This window comes from Balaenoptera musculus, chromosome 18 (genome assembly GCF_009873245.2).
Source record: "Balaenoptera musculus isolate JJ_BM4_2016_0621 chromosome 18, mBalMus1.pri.v3, whole genome shotgun sequence".
Taxonomy (NCBI): domain Eukaryota; kingdom Metazoa; phylum Chordata; class Mammalia; order Artiodactyla; family Balaenopteridae; genus Balaenoptera; species Balaenoptera musculus.
The window spans coordinates 65,574,356-65,599,881 of record NC_045802.1 but is presented as its reverse complement, the minus strand read 5'-3'; the positions used below and the strand labels follow the sequence as shown (position 1 = coordinate 65,599,881).

The following is a 25,526-nucleotide window of genomic DNA, read 5'->3' as shown; positions in this document are numbered from 1 at the left end:
GGGTTCTAAGCCCAGGGGACACAGTAGTGAAAAGAGCAAAGTCCTTGTTCGTGGAATTTAGAAACTGAAACAGAAAACTTACTCCAGAGCCTTCACGCATAGTCATTAAGCTACAGTGCAGTCATAATACCATATAAGAAAAATTTAGTATGCCTGTGCAGGAAAATTAAGTTGTGCAAATAGAATTCAAGAAATAACTGGTATGGATAGATGTTATGGTTCATTTATAAACATAATGAGACAGAAATGGCACCAAAATGATTTTGTTAGGATCAAATATCATTTTAAGCTCTCTCCTAGTTTATGATATTTAAAACTTTTATTTTGAAAAATTTAATCATACAGAAAACTTGAAAGAGTAGTGCAATGAACTCCTATAAACCCTCAATTTCGTTTCAACAGTTTTGCCAAATATATACACCTTCTTTTGTTGAATCATTTGAAAGTGTGTCACAGGCATTTTAAACGTCATGCATCTCCAAAGAATAAATCTATTATCCTATATAACCACAGTTTCCTTATCACAACTAAGAAAATTAACTCTTTTACAATATAACGAAATATCCAGTTTATATTCAAATTTACTCTCAGTTTTCTCCAAAATGTGCTTAATAACTATTTGTTTTTTTAACAGGGATCCAATCAAGGCTCACACATTGTATTTTGTTGCTGCCTCTCTCGAGCATCTCTTTTAATCTAGGACAGTCCCATCGTTTTTCCCCATAAGGCATTAACCTACAAAAGTTCCGGCCAGTTTTATTGCAGAATGCCCCCTCGTCCTGAATTTGTTTGATTGTTTCTCACAACATTGTTTAACTTGTTCCTCTCTTCCCTGTATTTTCTATAAAGTGAAAATCAGGTTGAGAGGTTTGAATAGATTCAGGTTTAACATTTTGGCCAAAAATACTCCATAAGTGATGTTGTGTACATCTGATTGCACCTCATCAGAAGGCACATGACATCACATTGTCTCACTCTGTGAAATGCTGAGTGTGATCACTCAGTTAAGGCAGTGTCCCCAGATCACTCTTATAAAGATACACTTTTCCCTTTGTAATTGAATTCTGTAAGTAAACTCTGGGGTGATACTTTGGCACTGTTCAAATACCACATTCTCCAAAATCATTTTATGCAGTGGCTTTAGCACCTCTTCATGAGTTGTGTCTGAATGGAATATTACACTGGGGGTTTAAAATGTTGGTTTTCTGATGTTACCATTCCTTTTACATTTTATAGCTTTCTTTCCCCCACCACTTCCACTCCTACCTCTTTTCTCCTTCTCTCTTACTTGAGAATCATTGTGAAGCTGAGGGTATTTTTTATTCAATCTACTACTATTAACTACTGTCATCTTTTACCTCAGGTTATCATAAATCTGTCTGGTAGGAGCCTCTTCAAGCTTTCCTGCCTATTTGAATTCTAACTCATCTCTCTACCCTTATTTCATACCATTTTATCTGTGACGTGTTCTTTACTGGGAGTGTTACGTGCCTCTTCTTCTATTCTCCTATTGTGTGTTGCTTATATCTCCGTTTACATAATTAATACTTTTGCAGGGTAATTATTTATAGGTTTGTGTCTCCACTAATGCATATGGACCCTGAGAGAAGAGACATATTTATACTCAACATAGTCTCTATGAATATGAATTCTGACTGGTGGAAGGAATCAGTGGTTTCTCTTGTTCAGTTTATCATTCCTCTCCAAGTTTGTTCTTCCTTTTCCTTTTCTTTTTTCCTATTTCTTTAACTTTAGTTTTATTGAGGTATAACTGACACATAAAATTATAAGATATTTAAAGTGTACATCGTGGTAATTTGATATATGTATACATTGCCAAAGGATTCGCCCCATCTACTTAATTAGCACATACATCACCTCACATATTTATCTCCTTTCTTTTGGTGAGAACATTTAGGTTCTACTCTCTTAGCAAATTTCAATTATACAATACAGTGTTAAACTATAGTCACTATGTTATACATTAGATCCTCAGACCTTATTGATCTTATAGCTGACAGTTTGTACTCTTTTACCAACCTCTCCCTATTTCTTGCACCTTTTGGCAACAACTTTTCTCCTCTCTGTTTCTATGAGTTTGACTTTCTTTTTCTTTTCTTTTCTTTTTTTAGAGTCCACATATAAGTGATACCATGCAGTATTTGTTTTTTTCTGTCTGGCTTATTTCACTTAGCATAATGCCCTCAAGGTCCATCCATGTTGTTGCAAATGGCAGGATTTCCTTCTTTCTCATAACTGAATTTTATACATATATATATATATGTACACATATATCCTATATAGAAATATCCTATACATACATTTGAGGTCAGTCTAAAACAACTAGTGATGTTCTTACAGAGATTTTTCAGATTTTTTTATTTAGTCCAAGCACTTCAAACTCAAGCACTACACTGCTTTCTTATTGATGCTTCCCTGGTTTCCAGGTGAATCACCAGGATCAGAAAATGAAAGTGACAACAATGTCCTATTAGTTTTTTGTGACATAGCAAAACCTTTTTTTTTTAATAACAGAGTTTTTCACTCTGGACTATGGAAGAATCCTCAATTCCAACAAATTACTGGCTCAACTACAGGCATTTTTTAGTGCCACAATTGATAGTAACCAATTTTAAAGAATAAATTAGTATCTCTTTCTTACAGAATTGAATTGCCTCACAGTTAAAATTTAGGTGAATAATTTCTGACGAACCCTGGCTAAAATGGCTTCTAAGACTGGCACGATGCCATTGGTATCGGTGACAAAATGCTGATGTCTTCTTTTACCTCCACAAAACCACAAATGATGTTTCTCTTCCAGCAATTAATCATGGACTAGTTAGATATCACATTCGGAGCCTTTTTAAACTGAGTCAACAAAAAATAATAGCTAATAGTAGTCTATGGCGCACTCTATACTTTCCAGAGTGGTTTTAAATACCTTACCTTAATCTTCAAACAATAATCCATGTTTTGGGCTTCCCTGGTGGCGCAGTGGTTGAGAGTCTGCCTGCCGGTGTGGGGGACACGGGTTCGAGCCCTGGTCTGGGAAGATCCCACATGCCGCGTAGCAAATGGGCCCGTGAGGCACAATTACTGAGCCTGCGCGTCTGGAGCCTGTGCTCCGCAACAAGAGAGGCCGCGATAGTGAGAGGCCCGCGCACCGCGATGAAGAGTGGCCCCCGCTTGCCGCAACTAGAGAAAGCCCTCACACAGAAACGAAGACCCAACAGAGCCATAACTAACTAACTAAATAAATAAATTAAGTTAAATAAAAATAATAATCCATGTTTTGAGCCCAGATCTATATACCCAACTACCCATACCCTATCTCTATTTGGATTCCTCACAAATCCCTCAAACTCAGTATGTCCAAAACTCATCAGTTCTCCTGGCTCAGTGATTGTCAACTTGCCCAAGACAGAGTCCTGAGGCTCAGCACTCATAGTTCTTTCTTTAACGTGTTCTTTCCCACACATTCAACCAACAAAGATTTTGCATTCTGACATCCTAATATCTTGAATCCTACCCACCTCCTCGCCACATTCCACTTCAAATTCAACATGTCCAATACTGAACTCGCCTCTTTTCCCCTAAAACCTGCTCCATCTTCTCAGGTGGATAGAAACCCCTCCATCTAGTTGTCAGAGCTAGAAAACCGTAAGTCAGTCTGGATCCCTCACTCTCCACACAAACCAGACACCCATGTGTTTCTTCTTTTCCAGCCCTACTCTACCGCCTTGTTGACTCTTCATCCTCTCTTACCTGCACTATTTCAATCATCTTTTTCCTGATCTTTGGGGCTCAAGTTTGTTCTTCATATTGCTGCAGAATAACCTTTCTATTACATATGTCTGATAATATACTCTCCACTTTAAACCACTCTCAAAAGTGGCATAGAATTATGTTCAAAAACAAATGAAACTAACGTATTGTGCAAAAATTCAGGTTAGTGGCTACCTTTGGAGAGAAAGCTGTGGGTGACGACTGTTAGGAGGCAGGAGGGCTATTGCCAACATGTACTATTTTTTTTTTTTTTAAATTTTTTTTTTAATTATTTATTTATTTATTTTTGGCTGTGTTGGGTCTTCGTTGCTGTGCGAGGGCTTTCTCTAGTTGCGGCGAGCGGGGGCCACTCTTCATCGTGGTGCGCGGGCCTCTCACTGTCATGGCCTCTCTTGTTGCGGAGCACAGGCTCCAGACGCGCAGGCTCAGTAATTGTGGCTCACGGGCCCAGTTGCTCCGCGGCATGTGGGATCTTCCCAGACCAGGGCTCGAACCCGTGTCCCCTGAATTGGCAGGCAGATTCTCAACCACTGTGCCACCAGGGAAGCCCTAACATGTACTATTTTTTGATCCTGGTGGAGGTTCCATGAATTTGATAGATATATGAAAATTCATTGACCTATACAAGTATGATGGGGGCACTTTTCTGTATATATGTTTTCCTTCAAGTAAAAGTTAATGAAATTAAAAAATAATTAATTAGCCAGTTACCTTCCTATTATGATTGAGCAATAGTTTCAGTTTTTTACAAAGACCTTCATCATGGTGAGTTTCCGTTTTAATCACACTCAAAATCAAGTGTTCTGCTCTCAATAGCTAATCATCAATGACCAGCAGAAAGTCAAATGCTCATTTATTATAGATAGTTGGGATCTATTGATTTGTTTCATGTCATTGTGATAATGCACCACCTCACCGTGAAACATTCTCTCTTCCAACGGGCAACCGTGCATCCACTCTACGGGATGATTCTTATCCGCTCCCTTTTGTCACCACACTGTTTAATGCCGATGTGCGGGAGTTTTGTGAGACAGAGAGACATTTTGGTGTCACTAGCATCAATATGCTGACGCAGGAACATCAATATGCTGATACAGGCTCAACTCTATGCCAGCTGGTATTACTATTCTACTCTTCCAGCCTGGCTGAACTCGAGATAAAAATGAAAGCCAAATGCTTAAACATAAATCCAGACAAAACAGCAGAAAAACTGGTGGGCAAATAGACACCTTCTGAGTCAATGACAGACATTATTCTGACATTTTAAATTATAGGAACTTGGAACATAAATTTTAGGTGAAGATATGACTTAAAATTCTCAGTAGGATTTAATAAAAATCCACACTAATCAGCAACCACTGATTAGGGAAATGTATGAATAGAAAACTCTGCTGTGGGAACACGAAGTTATAACAGTAAGAAACTGAAAGTTTCATAAAGCACCTATTAATGATGAAGTGATATAATGCATTATAACATGATATAATTGTAATATAATATGATAAATATACAATAGGATAATATGTTTAATTATATATTTGCATTTTAGTGTCTGCCATGTGCTAGGCATGCACAAGGCATTTTATAGAGATTATTTTATTTAATGAAGTTTTACACATACTTCTTGTGATGCATTACAATGAGGTAAAAAACAGTGAGAAGTTCTCCCAAGTCAATGCCATTGTTCTTAGAGTTTTTATCCACTCTTTATTGTTTTTTGAGTACCCATAAAGTGCTCACATTGGTAGTTTAATCTTCACTATAATCACATAAGTTAACATATTAACATAATGCACAAAAATACCTAAGTCCCCAGTAGCCAACTGTCGGGAAATTTTGCCACACATGACTGATGGTCTCCCCCCAGCCAGGGTGTACCCTCTGATCTGTATTTACCTACTGCCTAGCGCCCTCTTAGATGTTTCTGAGAAGTACATTCATATGCATCTCACCTATCTTTAGAAGTCCCAGCCCCACATGTTCTGGATGCAAAATGATTCAAAATAAAAAAAAAATTCTGGGGCAAAAGACAAAAGTGCTAGTCTACTGGGTGTTTATACAGTTTGCGAGGAGGAAGCAGGACCACTGAGCTAAAGGTGTTGATGTGAGGAGAGAAGCCTGAACTACAGGGAAAAGCGTATAGAAGCCAAGGATGGATAAAGCGGGGACCCTGTGAAGCAGAATAACCTGTGTCCTCTCAGTTTGTGTCCAGGTCACTTTTCCTTCCAGCACAGCTGCGAGCAGGAGCAGTGAATGACCTTCAAACACACTGAACAGCTCTTTCAAATAGCCCTCCGGCAACTCTAGCTTAGGTTTGGAAATGCATTCACACTAAATTAAAAATGAGTAATATCAGATTAACAGTAGAAGGGAAATGAAAAGAGGGAAGAGGAAAAAAAGACACGGGGCCCCAAAGTGGAATGGAGGTAAAAAAGAAAATAAATATAAAGGTTAACAAGACGAAAAGACAACTCTCAGAATGGGAGAAAATATTTGCAAACGAAGCAACTGACAAAGGATTAATCTCCAAAATCTACAAGCAGCTCGTGCAGCTCAATATCAAAAAAACAAACAACCCAATCCAAAAATGGGCAGAAGACCTAAATCGACATTTCTCCAAAGAAGATATACAGATTGCCAACAAACACATGAAAGGATGCTCAACATCACTAATCATTAGAGAAATGCAAATCAAAACTACAATGAGGTATCACCTCACACCAGTCAGAATGGCCATCATCAAAAAATCTACAAACAATAAATGCTGGAGAGGGTGTGGAGAAAAGGGAACCCTATTGCACTGTTGGTGGGAATGTAAATCGATACAGCCACTATGGAGAACAGTATGGAGGTTCCTTAAAAATCTAAAAATAGAACTACCATACGACCCAGCAATCCCACTACTGGGCATATACCCTGAGAAAACCATAATTCAAAAAGAGTCATGTACCACAGTGTTCATTGCAGCACTATTTACAATAGCCAGGACATGGAAGCAACCTAAGTGTCCATCGACAGATGAATGGATAAAGAAGATGTGGCACATATATACAATGCAATATTACTCAGCCATAAAAAGAAATGAAATTGAGTTATTTGTAGTGAGGTGGATGGACCTAGAGTCTCTCATGCAGAGTGAAGTAAGTCAGAAAGAGAAAAACAAATACCATATGCTAACACATATATATGGAATCTAAAAAAAAAAAAAGGTTCTGAAGAACCTAGGGGCAGGACAGGAATAAAGATGCAGACGTAGATAATGGACTTGCAGACACGGGGAGTGGGAAGGGTAAGTTGGGACGAAGTGAGAGAGTGGCATTGACATATATACACTACCAAATGTAAAATAGATAGCTAGTGGGAAGCAGCTGCATAGCACAGGGAGATCAGCTCAGTGCTTTGTGTCTACCTAGAGGGGTGGGATAGGGAGGGTGGGAGGGAGATGCAAGAGGGAGGAGATATGGGGATATATGTATATGTATAGCTGATTCACTTTATTATAAAGCAGAAACTAACACACCACTGTAAAGCAATTATACTCCAATAAGGATGTTAAATAAATAAATAAATAATAAATTAATAAAAAGGTTTACCAAGTCGGCTAATATTGTAAAATCTCCTCTCACTTTCTTTCCATCCCTGTTTCCCTCTCAGTATCTCCATTGGACACAATATACACATAATATAAATTCCCTATTTGATGTGCTATTGGAAGTGCCTTCATGCTTCTTTCTTTAATTTTCAAAATCCTTCCTTCCTAATTCTAGAGCTGAATTAGGCACTCAGAATCAGATGAGAAAGTAAATGGGAAGAATGAATTTTTCTGGTCTTCCTTTAGCTAGGCAAAAATAATCGTTTTGGCTTTTGAAATAAAACAAATTGTTATTTAGTTATATCTAGATTAGTTGCTGGGTCAGGAGGATTTTAAACCAAAATAACACAAATGACGTAAGTTTTCTTGGCTCATGATACTTGATACAACTAATTTTAGACAAAGTGATTTTTTTAGCACTTGCAGCTGCAAATATAACCGATTCAAGATAACAACACTAAATTTTGACATTTTGTTACTTTTCAATTGTAGTATTTTTTAAGTAAAGGCATGTCTTAACTTACTGCATTTGACTTTCAAGTGTTTCTTCAACAAATTAAACCCACATTATGGTACTTATATTAGGCTAGAAGATATTTACTTATGGCAGACAGTCCATTTCCTGATGTTGCCTTACAACTTGGCCTTTGGCTTCTAGACTCTAACTCCCTATAGTTTCCAGGTTAATTCATTGCCTCAAAATGAAAACGCTGAAAACAGAAGGGATACATGGTGGAGCAAACACAGCCAGCTGTCTACATGATACACATGATGTTCTGGTTCCTTTGTAACAGAATCCCGATTTAGTTGGGAGAAATAGGGAAAATGTGCCCAGCATTTCCCACACCAAGATGTGACCAGGTGGCGGAGAACTAGTTAATGGAGGTCAGAGAAAGTCATTTGCTAGGGCTTCCAGGAAAGTTTATTAAATATAGCCAATTCAGTTGGCATCCAGGTTTTACGTTTTGTCCTTTCTCTTTCTTCTTCCTCCTGCCAAGAAAATATAAGTGATGCCTGGAGACATAGGAGTCATCTATGATGGGTTAAAATCCACACATTAAAAATGGCAGAACAAAAAGACACAAAAGATTGGGCACCTTTGAACTGTCAAATAGCTCTAGATTGCCTACTGCCAGTTTTATGAGAAAAAATATGATCTCTTACTGGCTTAAGCTACTCTTTTGGGGTTGTTGATACTGTCAGCCTAACTCAATCTCTTAGGTGATACACTGAGAGATAATCTGAGTGAAGCACTGACAGAGGGACAAAAACAAAGGAGAGCGTCTTGTGCTCACACAATTATGGAAGTTACTTACTTGGGTACTCCTAAATTAGCTCTCAAATTAGTGTCAAAACTTATATTTCAAAAATACTTTGACCAGTTAGTGAAATGTAAATCAAAACCTCAGTGAGTTATCACCTCATCCCCATTAGATGGCTACTATAAAAAACAAAACAGTCAAACAAGCAAAAAACCCAGAAACCTTTGTGCACTGTTGATGGAAATGTAAACTAGTTCAGCCACTATGGAAAACAGTATCAGTTCCCAAAAATTTTTAAAATAGAATTTCCATATGATCCAGTAATTCCACTTCTGGGTATATATTTATATGTTCAAAAAAATTAAAAGCAGTGTATCCAAAAGACACTCATGTTCGTAGCAGCACTACTCACAAGAGCCAAAAGATGAAAGCCTCCCAAGTATCCAACAGATGAAAAGGTAAACAAATGTTGTATGTAAATACAATGGAATATTATTCAGACTTAAAAAGGTAGGAAATTTTGACACATGCTACAACATGGATGAACCTTGAGTACATTATGCTAAACCAAGTAAGCCAGCCATAAAATGACAAATACTGCATGATTCCACTTATATTAGGTATCTAGAGTAGTCAAATTCACACAGACAGAAGTAGAATGGTAGTTGAGAGGGCCTGAAGTGGGGGAGAAATGGTGAGTTGTGTTTTAATGCATATAGAGTTTTGATCTTCCAAGATGAAAAAGTTCTGGAAATGGGCTATACAACAATGTGACTATACTTACTACTGAACTACACACTTAAAAATGGTTGAGATGATTAATTTTATGTATGTGTATTTTACCACAATTAAAAAAAATACTTTTACCAGTTGTAGCATCTGATAATGTACATATCCACTGAAGTGGACTTTCTAGGAGGTTTGTTTAAATAGGAAAGTTCTGGAATGTTTGTCTGAAAAATTAATTTCATTGCTTTATAATCATTTTGTGTAGTTATTTCATTCAAAGCACTGAAAATAATTGACCAAAAGAAAACTGAAATATTCTAGAGAAGTTACAATTCTAATCCATTGCTCACTTAATATTCAGGATATATTAGTTGAGCACTTATTATCAGCTAAACCCCACGCAAGGAACTGGAGATACATGGTGACTAAGACATTATCTCTACATGCTGGTATAATAGAAAAGGCATGGGCTTTGCTGTTACACCAGATGCAAAAGAATGAAAGTGAATTCTAGCTAAAAGGTATAACATTCCCATTAAACAGAGTACACAAAAGGGCCTAGTAAGCTAAGGAAAGGGAAAATAATTTTAAGAATAAGGAACATGGTAATGAGATTGAGGACAAAGGTGTATGGATACATGGGATCAGAGTGTTAAATTTCTTTAAATGTTTGTTAGTTTTTTAAACACAAGGAAAATAAAATAGCCATAGACAGATTCTCTAAAAACTTAGCCATTCCAGCAGAGGGTATTTCTTTTTTTTTTTTTAACAAGAGAACAGATATATTTATTACGGAATAGTCATACAATGGGATACTACACAACAATAAAAAAAAAAAAAGCACAAAATACCGTACTACTACACACAACAATAAAAATAAATCTTTCACACTTAAGGTTGAACAAAAGAAGCCAGAACAAGTGTACAATGCATGAGTCCATTTAAATGAAGTTCAAAAACAGGCAAAATGAATTTATGATGATACAGGTGAGACTAGTGGTGAACTTTTGGTGTATTTTTTGGAAACAGGCAGAAGGCAGCTTTCTGGGGGCTAGAAATGATTTGATATTGAGCTGTGCACTTTACTGTATGGTTGTTATACCACAGTTAAGAAAGTATTTTTGAATAAATTTTAAATGAACAAATGAACAAAAGCAAATGACAAACAAAGGTGTCAAATGATAGTAAGAAAAAACATGTTTACAACAAATAATCAAAGGTAATTACCTTAATATACAAGAGGTCTTCCAAATCAATAAAAAATGTCAAGACCCAAATTTTAAAAGTGGCAAAGGCTATGATAGGACAGCAGTAAGAAGATATTAAAATGAGTAATATATACAATTTAACAATTGCCCAAGCTGTGTAATAAAACACCCTTTCAGAGTCAGAGGTGAGGCTCCATGGGACGCACAGGGGAAATTATACAACACAACTTTCTTGAAGTTCCAACAGATAAGCATCATGAATACAATGTGCAGGCGGCTTCCAGTTCTCAGGAAATGTTCAGAATGACCGAAAGAAAAGCCCACTTACAAGCCTGACTTATATGGAGGCCAGGATATCTGTGGAGCAAACAGAACACACATTTGAGGTTCAGCAGAGGGTATTTCTAAACAACACTGCAAGATTTAGAATATCAGCAGAGGATCTTCCAGGAAATGAAGAAACCATAGCCAATATTCAATTAAACATTATAAAAATCTAAAGTGTTTCAAGCAGTATATACATAAGGAATTTCATCTTAATTTTGTAGGCAGTGGAGAAGCGTCAGGGTTTTTTAAGGAAGACATGGACATAATTCGTTTTGTGGCTTTTTATTTCACTTTGTAAAAATTATGAACCACACCACCGGCAAGTAAGGTCCATGTACCCACCACCTTTCCTAAGACTTAGACTACTACCAATATCTTTGAAGCTCTCTGTGGGTCCATCTTTGATCTCATCTTTTTTCCTTACCCAGAGATAACAAATATACTGAATTTTGTGTTAATCATTCCCTTACTTTCATTAGAGTTTATATGTATCCCTAAATTTTATATCATTTGGTACTATCTCTTTTTGAATCCCGTGTAATAGATTCCTAGTACATGTATGCTTTCGTGACTTGCTTTTTCACTGACATGTTTTTGAGATTCATCTATGTTTATCTATATAGCTGTGACTATTGTCACTGCTGTTAGTATTCTCTTGAACGAATAAACCACAATTTATTTTGTTATTCTACTTCAATGGATATTTGAGTATTTTGTTATTCTACTTCAATGGATATTTGAGCTGCACCTAGTTTTGTTGTTGGTGTTATTATTATAAACAATAATTCTATAAGCTTTCTTGCATAGATTTCCTGCAAAACTTTCTTTAAAGCAAAGGTTGGCATACTATAGCTCATGGGCCAAATATGTATAGCCCGAGAGTTAAGAATTGTTTTTTTTAATTTTAAAAAAAGCAAAAGAAGATTTCATGATATGTGAAAATAGGGAATTTGGTGTCCTTAAGTAATGTTCTTTGGAACACATTCACATCCATTTCTTTACATATTGTCAGTCTATGGCTGCATTCATGCTGCAATGACAGCGCTGACACCTAAGTCACCTATACTTTCCTCAAAGTGTAGTCACACTACCTATTCTTTGAGGCTTTTCTTAAGACAGTCTCCTCCTTTAATTCCTCTCACAGTTATTGTAATGTGGCAGAGCTTCAGATCTTGTCACATAAAACTTATGTACTTTTTATGTACTGTACTCCCTTCCTAACCAAATGACAGTGTCACTTAGGGTTTGAGACCGTGTTTCATGACATAAATGTAAAGTAGCTGCTTTACACATGACTATTTTTGTGGTCAATAATCATGACAGTATTTTTCAGATGCTTCCCTAGGGATTGAAAGAATTTGTACAGCTTCTCAAAGTGCTAGATTTAAACTCAGGAAATAATTTTAATGAGAAAATTTGCTGTTCACTGGTTTATTGGTTCAACAAGATTTCTTAAAAATGTGTCTTCTTCTGGACTTTCATAGAACTTTATTAACTTTTCTCTGTAATAATACATTGATATAAGTTCTTATGTTCTTACTACACTCTAAGGCCTTTGAGGACACTAACCATTTTATCTCAGTATTTTTCCCAATTTTTGATACAGTCTTCTTCCCATAGATGATATACAATATATTTTGCAGAAAATAATGTTTGTGCACATAACTATACGAAATTCTACTAGAAGATGTAAACACAGAATATACTTTTCTTTGTCTTCCACCAACACATTTCAATCCTGGGTGTTTTGCTGGAGAAATAAAACAAATAATAGAAGCAGCAGAATAGTGACTTAGCAAACTTTGAATGCATAATTATAAAATACTGACCACGTATATAAGAACAGAAGGCTGTTAAATAGCAGATTTAAAGTTCTAATATCATCCCAAATGATTAATTTAAAAATTACATATTTCACATACTTAATTTGCTATTTGAAAATTTCATCAAACGTACCTGGAATTAAACATTTGTGAGGCACTTGTAATCTATTCTAAATAAAATATGCAAACCTAAAAAATCAAGTTTACTGCTGATACTTAAAGGAAACTAAACCATTACTCTTTGGTTATGATTTTGGGGTAATCTGGCTAAGGGAGGAAAAGCATAACAAATTACTTAAGCCTATAAATTCTTCCCACGTGGAATGAAGAGCAGGATTTTCGTGTCCAGTAGCCCCCTCTTCTCTGTGGTTTCACCTTCTGAGCTTTCAGTTACCCGCAATCAACTGTGGTCCAAAATACTAAATGGAAAATTCTAGAAATAAGCAATTCATAAGTTTTAAATCATACTCCGTTCCCAACGGAGGGATGAAATCTTGAGTCATCCCACTGGGGAGGTGAATCATCCCTTTGTTCAGTGCATCCACTGAACAAAGTCACTTAGTAACCATCTGTCTGGGTTATCAGATCAACTGTTGGGATATCGCAGTGCTTTGTGTTCAAGTAACCCTTAGTTTACTTCACAATGGCCCCAAAGCACAAGAGTAGTGATGCTGGCAAATCAGGTATGCCAAAGAGAAGCCATAAAGTTATTTTTTTAAGTGGAAAGGTGGAAGTTCTTGCCCTAATAAGGAAAAAAAATCACATGCTGAGGTTGCTAAGATCTACAGTAAGAACGAATCTTCTATCTGTGAAATTGTGAAGAAGGAAAGAGAAATCTATGCTAGTTTTGCTGTTGCACCTCAAGCTGCAAAAGTTATGGCCACAGTGCACGATAAACAGTTAAGATGCAAAAGGCTTTATATTTGTACAATAAGGTATTTTGAGAGGGAGAGAGAGACCACCTTCACGTAACTTTTATCATAGTATGTTGTTATAATTGTTCTATTTTATTATTAGTTCTTGCTGTCAATCTCTGTGTCTAATTTATCATAGGTGTGTGTGTATAGGAAAAAAAATAGTATAGACAGGGTACTATCTATGGTTTCAGGCATTCACTGGGGGTCTTGGAACATATTCCCCAAGGATAAGGGGAAATTGTTGTGTTTAAGATACTCAAATTAAAAAATGAGAATAGGGTCTTTCTTAATAAGGGATATCTGGAAGACCTAGGGGTGATAATTTTTAAAAGCAATTGCAGCTGTGAGAATTTATTTAGGTGGAGAGAATTAAAGTTTTATTCTACTACATGATAATTTGGCAGTAACAGTAACCACTATTTTCATTGAATAGTCTATGCTGTGCCTAAAAATAATTCAAGATGATTTATTCTATTAAACACAATATTCTTATTATAAAGCATTCATGGGCTTCCCTGGTGGCGCAGTGGTTGAGAGTCTGCCTGCCGATGCAGGGGACACGGGTTCGAGCCCTGGTCCGGGAAGATCCCACATGCCGCGGAGCAACTAGACCCGTGAGCCACAGCTACTGAGCCTGCGCGTCTGGAGCCTGTGCTCCGCAACAAGAGAGGCCGCGATAGTGAGAGGCCCGCGCACCGCGATGAAGAGTGGCCCCCGCTTGCCACAACTAGAGAAAGCCCTCGCACAGAAACGAAGACCCAACACAGCCAAATAAATAAATTAATTAATTAAAAAAAAAAGCATTCATTAATCACTTCTTCCACATACAGTGAAAACTGCTATCCTCATCAATTTCCATTCATATTATCCCAATGTGAATACCTTTGAATAACATTTTGCTAAGAAATATTAAAGTACAATTGTGTTCCTGAACTACATTCGGTTCACAGCCAATCTGTGCCAAAGGATTATGGATAATAGAGTTTGGAATACTTGGTTGCTCCACTAACTTGAGTGACTTTTACTGAGTCACTTAATTTTTGCATTTTAGTTTTTCTATCTGTCCTTAGAAATGACATATAGAAGAGACCTTAATGTTGGTTCACAGCCTCAGGAGTTCCCCAGGTGAAATTAGAATCTGGCCCCCATATACAGATGGCAAAGAGAGACCAGAGAATTAGGAAGATTACTCCAGATTGGCAGGTGGCAGTCTTCATCAGCAAGGGAAACTTACACACGAGGCTTGTTATAGGGGGCTACAAGAATAATAGAGCTCTGCACCCACCCTCCAGAATCTTAAAAGTTCATATAGAGGCCTTAATGGGGTTCAGGCATGTATACAGTCCAGATGGTCTCAATAACATTATTCGCTCAGGCTGCTTCCTTGAAGTGGTTCCTAGTGCAGAAGCCGTGAGTGAAATATACATTCCAAGGAGGGAGTAAGGAGTCTCTAATGGCCCAGGATCTGCTCAAGGGTCAGCCTGTGGTCATGTCCTCTCAGTGACCTCTTCCAACACTTAAATATCATTCAGTCCTACTCTTTCTTTTGTTCTGCAGTAGAGGATTATGCCCAGGGATGACCAGTCTGAGGAATATTTCAAACCCATTTAAATTTCTAGGAAAATACTATATAAGCTAAAATGTATAATAATTATGTAAACAAATAGCCCTGCATTTGATTAATTTCATTATATTTAAAAGAGAAATGTATTCCTCACTATTCTGAACTCAAATGTACTGGAATGTATAATAATATATGTTTTAGTAGTGTCCTTTAATAGTGTATTTCATGTGACTTTTTAAATGGCAAATCAACCCATCAGATATGCTGACATTTAAGACATTCACTGCCAATAGTTTATTTCCTTCATCCCACAATCTCAGTCAAAAATTCAGTCCAAAAATAAGTGGAAATGAGGAGTTAATTAAAGTAAATACCTGTGAAGGAGTCATAATATGTTCTTTCTTATGCTCTATGGATAGAAATGAAGCTCCTGACTCATCTGCCTTAGATTGCTGCCTACCAATCCATAAAACAAGGGCTCTTCAATATTTATTGAGCCTCAGTAACATGTACTGTGCTAGGTACTGCAAGGGATGCTAAAAATGAATAAGGCATGAGCCCTCAGGGAATATATCATCTCTAGTAGAAGAGTAAATAAGCACTGTGTTCAAATTCTAAAGTGAGAATTATAAGTGGTATATGACACTTAAAATCAAGAGCTTATGGGACTTTAAAGGACGGATAGATCATACCAAGTGGGAGCAATCAGGAAATGAAGGTTAACCTCAGGAAGTGAGACCTGAGTAGAATTTCCAGAGCAAGGTCTTCCAAGAAAAGGTATATACTTACTAAGCAAATGAGGGGAAAAGAAAAAGTGTAGTGGTCACGTTTCAGCAACTTGGAGAGACCCAGCGTCCCTGTAGAGCAAGGGAGCAACGGGGGGAAAAAGGAATAGACCAGGGCACCCCCGAAACTAGTTTCCCCGGCTGCTGCGTCTCTTTACCATATATTTTAATATTTACAATAAATTTCCTCTCTTCTGAATAGAAAAAGAATCATTCCTGACTAGCAGCCAGAATCTTGAGGCTTCACCACTGCCCAGTTAAATAAAACTGAGTATTTTGAGTTGATGAGTCATATGTACTGGAAAACCAGTTAACTCTGTTCCAGGGTTTTGTTTTTGAACCTGATGAGTTTTCGGGTCAGACAGTCCTTGGTTGAAATCGAGACTCAATCACAGCTGTGTCATTTTGGCTGATAAAGACAAAAACAACTATCTACGCAAACAATTTTCTACGCATTTTCACCTGTAATCTTCTAAAACAGCTCTTCTCAAAACTTTAACGAGCACAGATATCACGTGGGGTGCCTGTTAATCTAGGGGCTTGGAGTCAATAGGGCTGGGGTGGGGCTTGAGATTCTGCATTTCTAATAAGCTCACCTGTGATGCTGACGCTTCTGGACTGTGGACCACTTTTGAGGACAAAGGCTAAAAGCATAGGTCCCGGCCAATAGTATCAGCATCACCTGGGAACTTGATGGATGTGAAATGCAAATTATCAGCCCCCACACCAAACCTACTTAATCAGAAACACCGGGATGAGGCCCAGCATCCTGGGTTTTAACAAGCCCTCCGGGTGATGTCACTGGTTTTCGCATACTCGAAGCACCTGGGGGGAAGGGCGGACTAAATACTATTGATGCCTGAATCTCACCCCCAGATATTCCCCTGTAATTGGTGCGTGGTGTGGTCTCGGCATAGGGCTTTTTAAAAGATCTACCAGGTGACTCGAATATGCAATACAATTTGAGAATTCCACGAGGTAGGTATTTGACCTTGATAGGCCTTGTTTTCCGCCTGTGCAATGTGGCTAATAACCACGCTGGTTCGTGCCTTCGCTTCCAGATTTCGCCATCTCCAGCCAGCCTTAGTCGGCCAAAATCCCACTTCAGTCTCCTGGCCGCGTGCCCCAGAGCCTCTGTCCGAGAACCGGAGGTCCCAGTTGTGGACCCGCCGGAGCATCAACCACGCTCCGCATTCCGGCGCCGCCCGCACCTACGTGGCTCACGGCTCAGTCCTCGGCGGCTCACGGGACGGCGCCAGAGCGCTCGGCGCATGCGCTCGGCCCAAGCCAGGCCCCGGTCCGAGTAACGGACTCGGGCTCCCTCCACCGGAAGTGGGCGGCCGCGCTGCGGGAGGAGCCGGCGGGAGCTTAGTGGCTGCGGGCTGTGGGCGCCGGGTCCGAGGGGATCGCGCTTCCTCCTCCGCGCCCGCGTCATGGCGAAGGCTGGCGACGTGGTGCGGCTGCTCCTGGGCTCCACCGCGCTCTGGCTCTCGCTGCTCGGCGCGCGGACCGCCTCCGCGTCCAAGGCGGTGACTGCCAACTTGGCCGCGAAGTGGCCGGAGACCCCGCTGCTGCTGGAGGCCAGGTGAGTGCGGGCCGGACCGTCTGCCGAGCCCGCGCGGAGGGAGGGTCCGGCGGGGCCGGGATGCACGGGGCGTCCGGGACCCCGACGGCGCCTGGGACGCCGTCTCTTAGCCCGCCGGCAGCCAGCTTCTTGCACCGCCGCTGGTGCTTTGACCCTCAGAGCATCACCTCCTCCCCTGCTACCCTGTGCGTCGCACTCACTTGCAATTCCTTTTCCCCGCCTTCGTACTTTGCCTCACCCACGGGTTTTAAAACTTTGTTTAATTCGTTTGGATTTTCTTAGCATTTACGAAAGAGGAAAGGAAGAATAGGGGGTAGACCGTGGCGTTTAATGCAAGCTCTTCAATGGATGTAGGCAGTTCTTTTTAGGAACCGGTATTTGAAGCACCTGGTTTCAAGATGATAACATTATTCGGTCAGCTCCTAGGCTTCCTGTGGAGAAGACAGCTTCCCAAAGCCATTACTTCTTTCTGAATCTCATTCACTGGGGTTAGTGCATAAGGTTTCATTTATTGTGGAGAAACAAAACTTGGAGCTATTGAATTTTGCTCTTAGTATTCCAGTAGTTAAACAAAATTTGAAAGTTTTTTCCTGTTTTAACCGGCATGAACTTTTAATGCCGGTTGCATTTGTAGTTCACCAAAGCAACAGCTTTTGGTTCTAAAAAGAGTCTTCGTCACCCCACGTGACATTACATATGTAAGATATTGATACTAAAACAGATTTTTTAATTGAGCTATAATTGATGTAGCATATTAGTTTCAGGTGTACAACATAATTATCTGATGTATTTACATGTTGTGAAATTATCACCACATAAGTCCAGTTAACATCTGTCACCACACGTAGTTACAAAAGTTTCTTGTGATGAGAACTTTTAAGATCTCTCTTGGCAGCTTCACAATATACAGTACAGTATTAAAACTTTAGTCATCATACTGTACATTACATCCCCATGACCTATTTATTTTGTAGCAGAACATTTGTACTGTTTGACCACCTTCACCCATTTCACCTGCCTTCCTGCTTCTGGCACCCAATCTGTTCTCTGTATATGAGCTCATTTGTTTATTGTTGTTGTGTTTGTTTTAAGATTTCATAGGGTATTTGCTCTGTCTGTTATTTCACTGAGCAAAATGCCCTCAGGTCTATCCACGTTCTCACAAATAGCAGGATTTCCTTCTTATGGCTGAATGATATTCGTGTGTGTGTACCACATTTTCTGTATTCATTCATCATTCAGTGGATTCTTAGGTTGTTTCCATATCTTGGCCATTGTAAATAATGCTGCACTGAACATAGGAGTGCTTACATTTTTTCCAGTTATAGTGTTTTCACTTCCTTTGCATAAATACCCAGAAGTGGAATTGCTGGATCATGTGATAGTTGTTTTTAAAAAATTTTGACGAACCTCCATACTATTTTCCATAGTGGCTCCACCAGTTTACATTTCCCACAACAGTGCAGAAGGGTTCCTTTTTCTCCACATCCTCTCCAACACTTGTTATCTCTTGTCTTTTTGGTAATAGCCATTATTCTAACAGGTGTGAGGTGATATCTCACTGTAGTTTTGATTTGCATTTTTGTGATGATTAGTGATGTTGAGAGCACCTTTTCATGTACCTGTTGGCGTTTGTATGTCTTCTTTAGAAAAATGTCTATTCAAATTCTGTCCAGTTTTTTTTTTTTTAATTTATTTATTAACTTATTAATTAATTAATTAATTTATTTATTTATGGCTGTGTTGGGTCTTCGTTTCTGTGTGAGGGCTTTCTCTAGTTGCGGCAAGTGGGGGCCACTCTTCATCGCGGTGCGCAGGCCTCTCACTATCGTGGCCTCTCCCGTTGCGGAGCACAGGCTCCAGACGCGCAGGCTCAGCAATTGTGGCTCACGGGCTTAGTCGCTCCGCGGCATGTGGGATCTTCCCAGACCGGGGCTCGAACCCGTGTCCCCTGCATTGGCAGGCAGATTCCCAACCACTGCGCCACCAGGGAAGCCCGAATTCTGTCCAGTTTTTAATTGGATTGTTTGGTGTTTTTTTTTTTTCCTATTGAGTTGTATGAGTTCTTTACATATTTTGATTATTAACCCCTTATCAGATATATGATGTTCAGATATTTTCTCCCATTCAGTAGTTGCTTTTTCATCTTTTTTTTTTTTCCTCACCCTGTCACATCTTACCCCTCCCCCTCCCCATATCCTCAAGTCCATTCTCTAGTAGGTCTGTGTCTTTATTCCCGTCTTGCCACTAGGTTCTTCATGACCTTTATTTTCCCTTAGATTCCATATATATGTGTTAGCATACTGTATTTGTTTTTCTCTTTCTGACTTACTTCACTCTGTATGACACACTCTAACTCCATCCACCTCACTACAAACACCTCCATTTCATTTCTTTTTATGGCTGAGTAATATTCCATTGTATATATGTGCCACATCTTCTTTATCCATTCATCCGATGATGGACACTTAGGTTGCTTCCATGTCCTGGCTATTGTAGATAGAGCTGCAATGAACATTTTGGTACATGACTCTTTTTGAATTATGGTTTTCTCAGGGTATATGCCCAGTAGTGGGATTGCTGGGTCATATGGTAGTTCTATTTTTAGTTTTTTAAGGAACCTCCATACTGTTCTCCATAATGGCTGTATCAATTTACATTCCCACCAACAGTGCAAGAGGGTTCCCTTTTCTCCACACCCTCTCCAGCATTTATTGTTTATAGATTTTTTCATGATGGCCTTTCTGACCGGTGTGCGATGATATCTCATTGTAGTTTTGATTTGCATTTCTCTAATGATTAATGATGTTGAGCATTCTTTCATGTGTCTGTTGGCCATCTGTATATCTTCTTTGGAGAAATGTGTATTTAGGTCTTCTGTCCATTTTTGGATTGGGTTGTTTGTTTTTTTTGATATTGAGCTGCATGAGCTGCTTGTAAATCTTGGAGATTAATCCTTTGTCAGTTGCTTCATTTGCAAATATTTTCTCCCATTCTGAGGGTTGTCTTTTGGTCTTGTTTATGGTTTCCTTTACTGTGCAAAAGCTTTTAAGTTTCATTAGGTCCCATTTGTTTATTTGTGTTTTTATTTCCATTTCTCTAGGAGTTGGGTCAAAAAGGATCTTGCTGTGATTTATGTCATAGGGAGTTCTGCCTATGTTTTCCTCTAAGAGTTTGATAGTGTCTGGCCTTACATTTAGGTCTTTAATCCATTTTGAGTTGATTTTTGTGTATGGTGTCAGGGAGTGTTCTAATTTCATTCTTTTACATGTAGCTGTCCAGTTTTCCCAGCACCACTTATTGAAGAGGCTGTCTTTTCTCCACTGTATATGCTTGCCTCCTTTATCAAAGATAAGGTGACCATATGTGCGTGGGTTTATCTCTGGGCTTTCTATCCTGATCCATTGATCTATATTTTTGTTTTTGTGCCAGTACCAAACTGTCTTGATTACTGTAGCTTTGTAATATAGTCTGAAGTCAGGGAGCCTGATTCCTCCAGCTCCATTTTTCGTTCTCAAGATTGCTTTGGCTATTCGGGGTCTTTTGTGTTTCCATACAAATTGTGAAATTTTTTGTTCTAGTTCTGTGAAAAATGCCAGTGGTAGTTTGATAGGGATTGCATTGAATCTGTAGATTGCTTTGGGTAGTAGAGTCATTTTCACAATGTTGATTCTTCCAGTCCAAGATCATGGTATATCTCTCCATCTATTTGTATCATCTCTAATTTCTTTCATCAGTGTCTTATAATTTTCTGCATACAGGTCTTTTGTCTCCTTAGGTAACTTTATTCCTAGATATTTTATTCTTTTTGTTGCAGTGGTAAATGGGAGTGTTTTCTTAATTTCACTTTCAGATTTTTCGTCATTAGTGTATAGAAATGCAAGAGATTTCTGTGCATTAATTTTGTATCCTGCTACTTTACCAAATTCATTGATTAGCTCTAGTAGTTTTCTGGTAGCATCTTTAGGATTCTCTATGTATAGTATCATGTCATCTGCAAACAGTGACAGCTTTACTTCTTCTTTTCCTATTTGGATTCCTTTTATTTCTTTTTCTTCTCTGATTGCTGTGGCTAACACTTCCAAGACTATGTTGAATAATAGTGGTGAGAGTGGGCAACCTTGTCTTGTTCCTGATCTTAGTGAAAATGGTTTCAGTTTTTCACCATTGAGGACAATGTTGGCTGTGGGTTTGTCATATATGGCCTTTATTATGTTGAGGAAATTTCCCTCATGCCTACTTTCTGCAGGGCTTTTATCATAAATGGGTGTTGAATTTTGTTGAAAGCTTTCTCTGCATCTATTGAGATGATCATATGGTTTTTCTCCTTCAATTTGTTAATATGATGTGTCACGTTGATTGATTTGCGTATATTGAAGAATCCTTGCATTCCTGGAATAAACCCCACTTGATCATGGTGTATGATCCTTTTAATGTGTTGTTGGATTCTGTTTGCTAGTATTTTGTTGAGGATTTTTGCACCTATGTTCATCAGTGATATTGGCCTGTAGTTTTCTTTCTTTGTGACATCTTTGTCTGGTTTTGGTATCAGGGTGATGGTGGCCTCGTAGAATGAGTTTGGGAGTGTTCCTCCCTCTGCAATATTTTGGAAGAGTTTGAGAAGGATAGATGTTAGCTCTTCTCTAAATGTTTGATAGAATTCACCTGTGTAGCCATCTGGTCCTGGGCTTTTGTTTGTTGGAAGATTTTTAATCACAGTTTCAATTTCAGTGCTTGTGATTGGTCTGTTCATATTTTCTATTTCTTCCTGGTTCAGTCTCGGCAGGTTGTGCATTTCTAAGAATCTGTCCATTTCTTCCAGGTTGTCCATTTTATTGGCATAGAGTTGCTTGTAGTAATCGCTCATGATCTTTTGTATTTCTGCAGTGTCAGTGGTTACTTCTCCTTTTTCATTTCTAATTCTATTGATTTGAGTCTTCTCCTTTTTTCTCTTGATGAGTCTGGCTAATGGTTTATCAATTTTGTTTATCTTCTCAAAGAACCAGCTTTTAGTTTTATTGATCTTTGCTATTGTTTCCTTCATTTCTTTTTCATTTATTTCTGATCTGATCTTTGTGATTTCTTTCCTTCTGCTAGCTTTGGGGTTTTTTTGTTCTTCTTTCTCTAATTGCTTTAGGTGCAAGGTTAGGTTGTTTATTCGAGGTGTTTCCTGTTTCTTGAGATAGGCTTGTATTGCTATAAACTTCCCTCTTAGCACTGCTTTTGCTGCATCCCATAGGTTTTGGGTCGTCGTGTCTCCATTGTCATTTGTTTCTAGGTATTTTTTGATTTCCCCTTTGATTTCTTCAGTAATCACTTCGTTATTAAGTAGTGTATTGTGTAGCCTCCATGTGTTTGTATTTTTTACAGATCTTTTCCTGTAATTGATATCTAGTCTCATAGCCTTGTGGTCAGAAAAGATACTTGATACGATTTCAGTTTTCTTAAATTTACCAAGGCTTGATTTGTGACCCAAGATATGATCTATCCTGGAGAATGTTCCATGAGCACTTGAGAAAAATGTGTATTCTGATGTTTTTGGGTGGAATGTCCTATAAATATCAATTAAGTCCATCTTGTTTAATGTATCATTTAAAGCTTGTGTTTCCTTATTTATTTTCATTTTGGATGATCTGTCCATTGGTGAAAGTGGGGTGTTAAAGTCCCCTAATATGATTGTGTTGCTGTCGATTTCCCCTTTTATGGCTGTTAGTATTTGCCTTATGTATTGAGGTGCTCCTATGTTGGGTGCATAAATATTTACAATTGTTATACCTTCCTCTTGGATCGATCCCTTGATCATTATATAGTGTCCTTCTTTGTCTCTTGTAATAGTTTTTATTTTAAAGTCTATTTTGTCTGATATGAGAATTGCTACTCCAGCTTTCTTTTGATTTCCATTTGCATGGAATATCTTTTTCCATCCCCTCACTTTCAGTCTGTATGTGTCTCTAGGTCTGAAGTGGGTCTCTTATAGACAGCATATATATGGGTCTTGTTTTTGTATCCATTCAGCCAGTCTGTGTCTTTTGGTGGGAGCATTTAATCCATTTACATTTAAGGTAATTATCGATATGTATGTTCCTATTCCCATTTTCTTAGATATTTTGTGTTTGTTATTGTAGGTGTTTTCCTTCTCTTGTGTTTCTTGCCTAGAGAAGTTCCTTTAGCATTTGTTGTAAAGCTGGTTTGGTGGTGCTGAACTCTCTCAGCTTTTGCTTGTCTGTAAAGGTTTTAATTTCTCCATCAAATCTGAATGAGATCCTTGCTGGGTAGAGTAATCTTGGTTGTAGGTTTTTCTCCTTCATCACTTTAAGTATATCCTGCCACTCCCTTCTGGCTTGCAGAGTTTCTGCTGAAAGATCAGATGTTAACCTTATGGGGATTCCCTTGTGTGTTATTTGTTGTTTTTCCCTTGCTGCTTTTAATATGTTTTCTTTATATTTAATTTTTGATAGTTTGATTAATATGTGTCTTGGCGTGTTTCTCCTTGGATTTATCCTGTATGGGACTCTCTGTGCTTCCAGGACTTGATTAACTATTTCCTTTCCCATATTAGGGACGTTTTCAACTATAATCTCTTCAAATATTTTCTCAGTCCCTTTCTTTTTCTCTTCTTCTTCTGGGACCCCTATAATTCGAATGTTGGTGTGTTTAATGTTGTCCCAGAGGTCTCTGAGAGTGTCCTCAGTTCTTTTCATTCTTTTTTCTTTATTCTGCTCTGCAGTAGTTATTTCCACCATTTTATCTTCCAGGTCACTTATCTGTTCTTCTGCCTCAGTTATTCTGCTATTGATCCCATCTAGAGTATTTTTAATTTCATTTATTGTGTTTTTCATCGTTGCTTGGTTCCTCTTTAGTTCTTCTACGTCCTTGTTAAATGTTTCTTGCATTTTGTCTATTCTATTTCCAAGATTTTGGATCATCCTTACTATCATTATTCTGAATTCTTTTTCAGGTAGACTACCTATTTCCTCTTCATTTGTTAGGTCTGGTGTGTTTTGACCCTGCTCCTTCATCTGCTGTGTGTTTTTCTGTCTTCTCATTTTGCTTATGTTACTGTGTTTGGGGTCTCCTTTTCACAGACTACAGGTTCATAGTTCCCGTTGTTTTTGGTATCTGTCCCCAGTGGGTAAGGTTGGTTCAGTGGGTTGTGTAGGCTTCCTGGTGGAGGGAACTAGTGCCTGTGTTCTGGTGGATGAGGCTGGATCTTGTCTTTCTGGTGGGCACGTCCACATCTGGTGGTGTGTTTTGGGGTATCTGTGGCCTTATTATGATTTTAGGCAGCCTCTCTGCTAATGGATGGGGCTGTGTTCCTGTTTTGCTAGTTTTTTGGCATAGGGTGTCCAGCACTGTAGCTTGCTGGTCGTTGAGTGAAGCTGGGTCTTGATGTTGAGATGGAGATCTCTGAGAGATTTTCGCCGTTTGGTATTACGTGGAGCTGGGAGGTCTCTTGTGGACCAGTGTCCTGAAGTTGGCTCTCCCACCTCAGAGGCACAGCCCTGATGCCTGGCTGGAGCACCAAGAGCCTTTCATCCACACGGAAAAAAATGAAAAGGGGAAAAATTAATATATCCTGCTCCCAAAGTCCACCTCCTGAATTTGGGATGATTCGTTGTCTATTCAGGTATTCAACAAACGCAGGCACATCAAGTTGTTTGTGGAGTTTTAATCCGCTGCTTCTGAGGCTGCTGGGAGAGATTTCCCTTTCTCTTCTTTGTTCGCACAGCTCCCGGGGTTCAGCTTTGGATTTTTGCTTTTTCATCTTGTTAATGATTTCCTTTGCTGTGCAGAGGCTTTTTAGTTTGATATAGTCCTACTTGTTTATTTTTGCATTTGTTGCCTTTGTTTTTGGAGTGAAATAGAAAAAAATCATCGCCAAGACTGATGTCAAGGAGCTACTGCCTATGTTTTCTTCTAGGAGTTTTATGGTTTCAGGTCTTATGTT

At 38.6% G+C, this 25,526-nt stretch overlaps 1 protein-coding gene across 2 annotated transcripts in view; it reads left to right on the top strand.

Moving 5' to 3' along the window:
* Positions 1 to 17,308: 17,308 nt before the first annotated feature.
* UGGT2 (UDP-glucose glycoprotein glucosyltransferase 2) overlaps positions 17,309 to 25,526 on the top strand; it is a 176,922-nt gene continuing 168,704 nt past the window's right edge. The window contains exon 1 of one of the 2 annotated variants that reach the window (XM_036831998.1): positions 17,309 to 17,578. In XM_036831998.1, coding sequence (XP_036687893.1) covers positions 17,427 to 17,578 — 152 coding nt within the window. In that variant the 5' untranslated portion in view covers positions 17,309 to 17,426. The remainder of the gene's footprint in view (positions 17,579 to 25,526) is intronic. The other variant, XM_036831997.1, reaches the window with a different exon arrangement.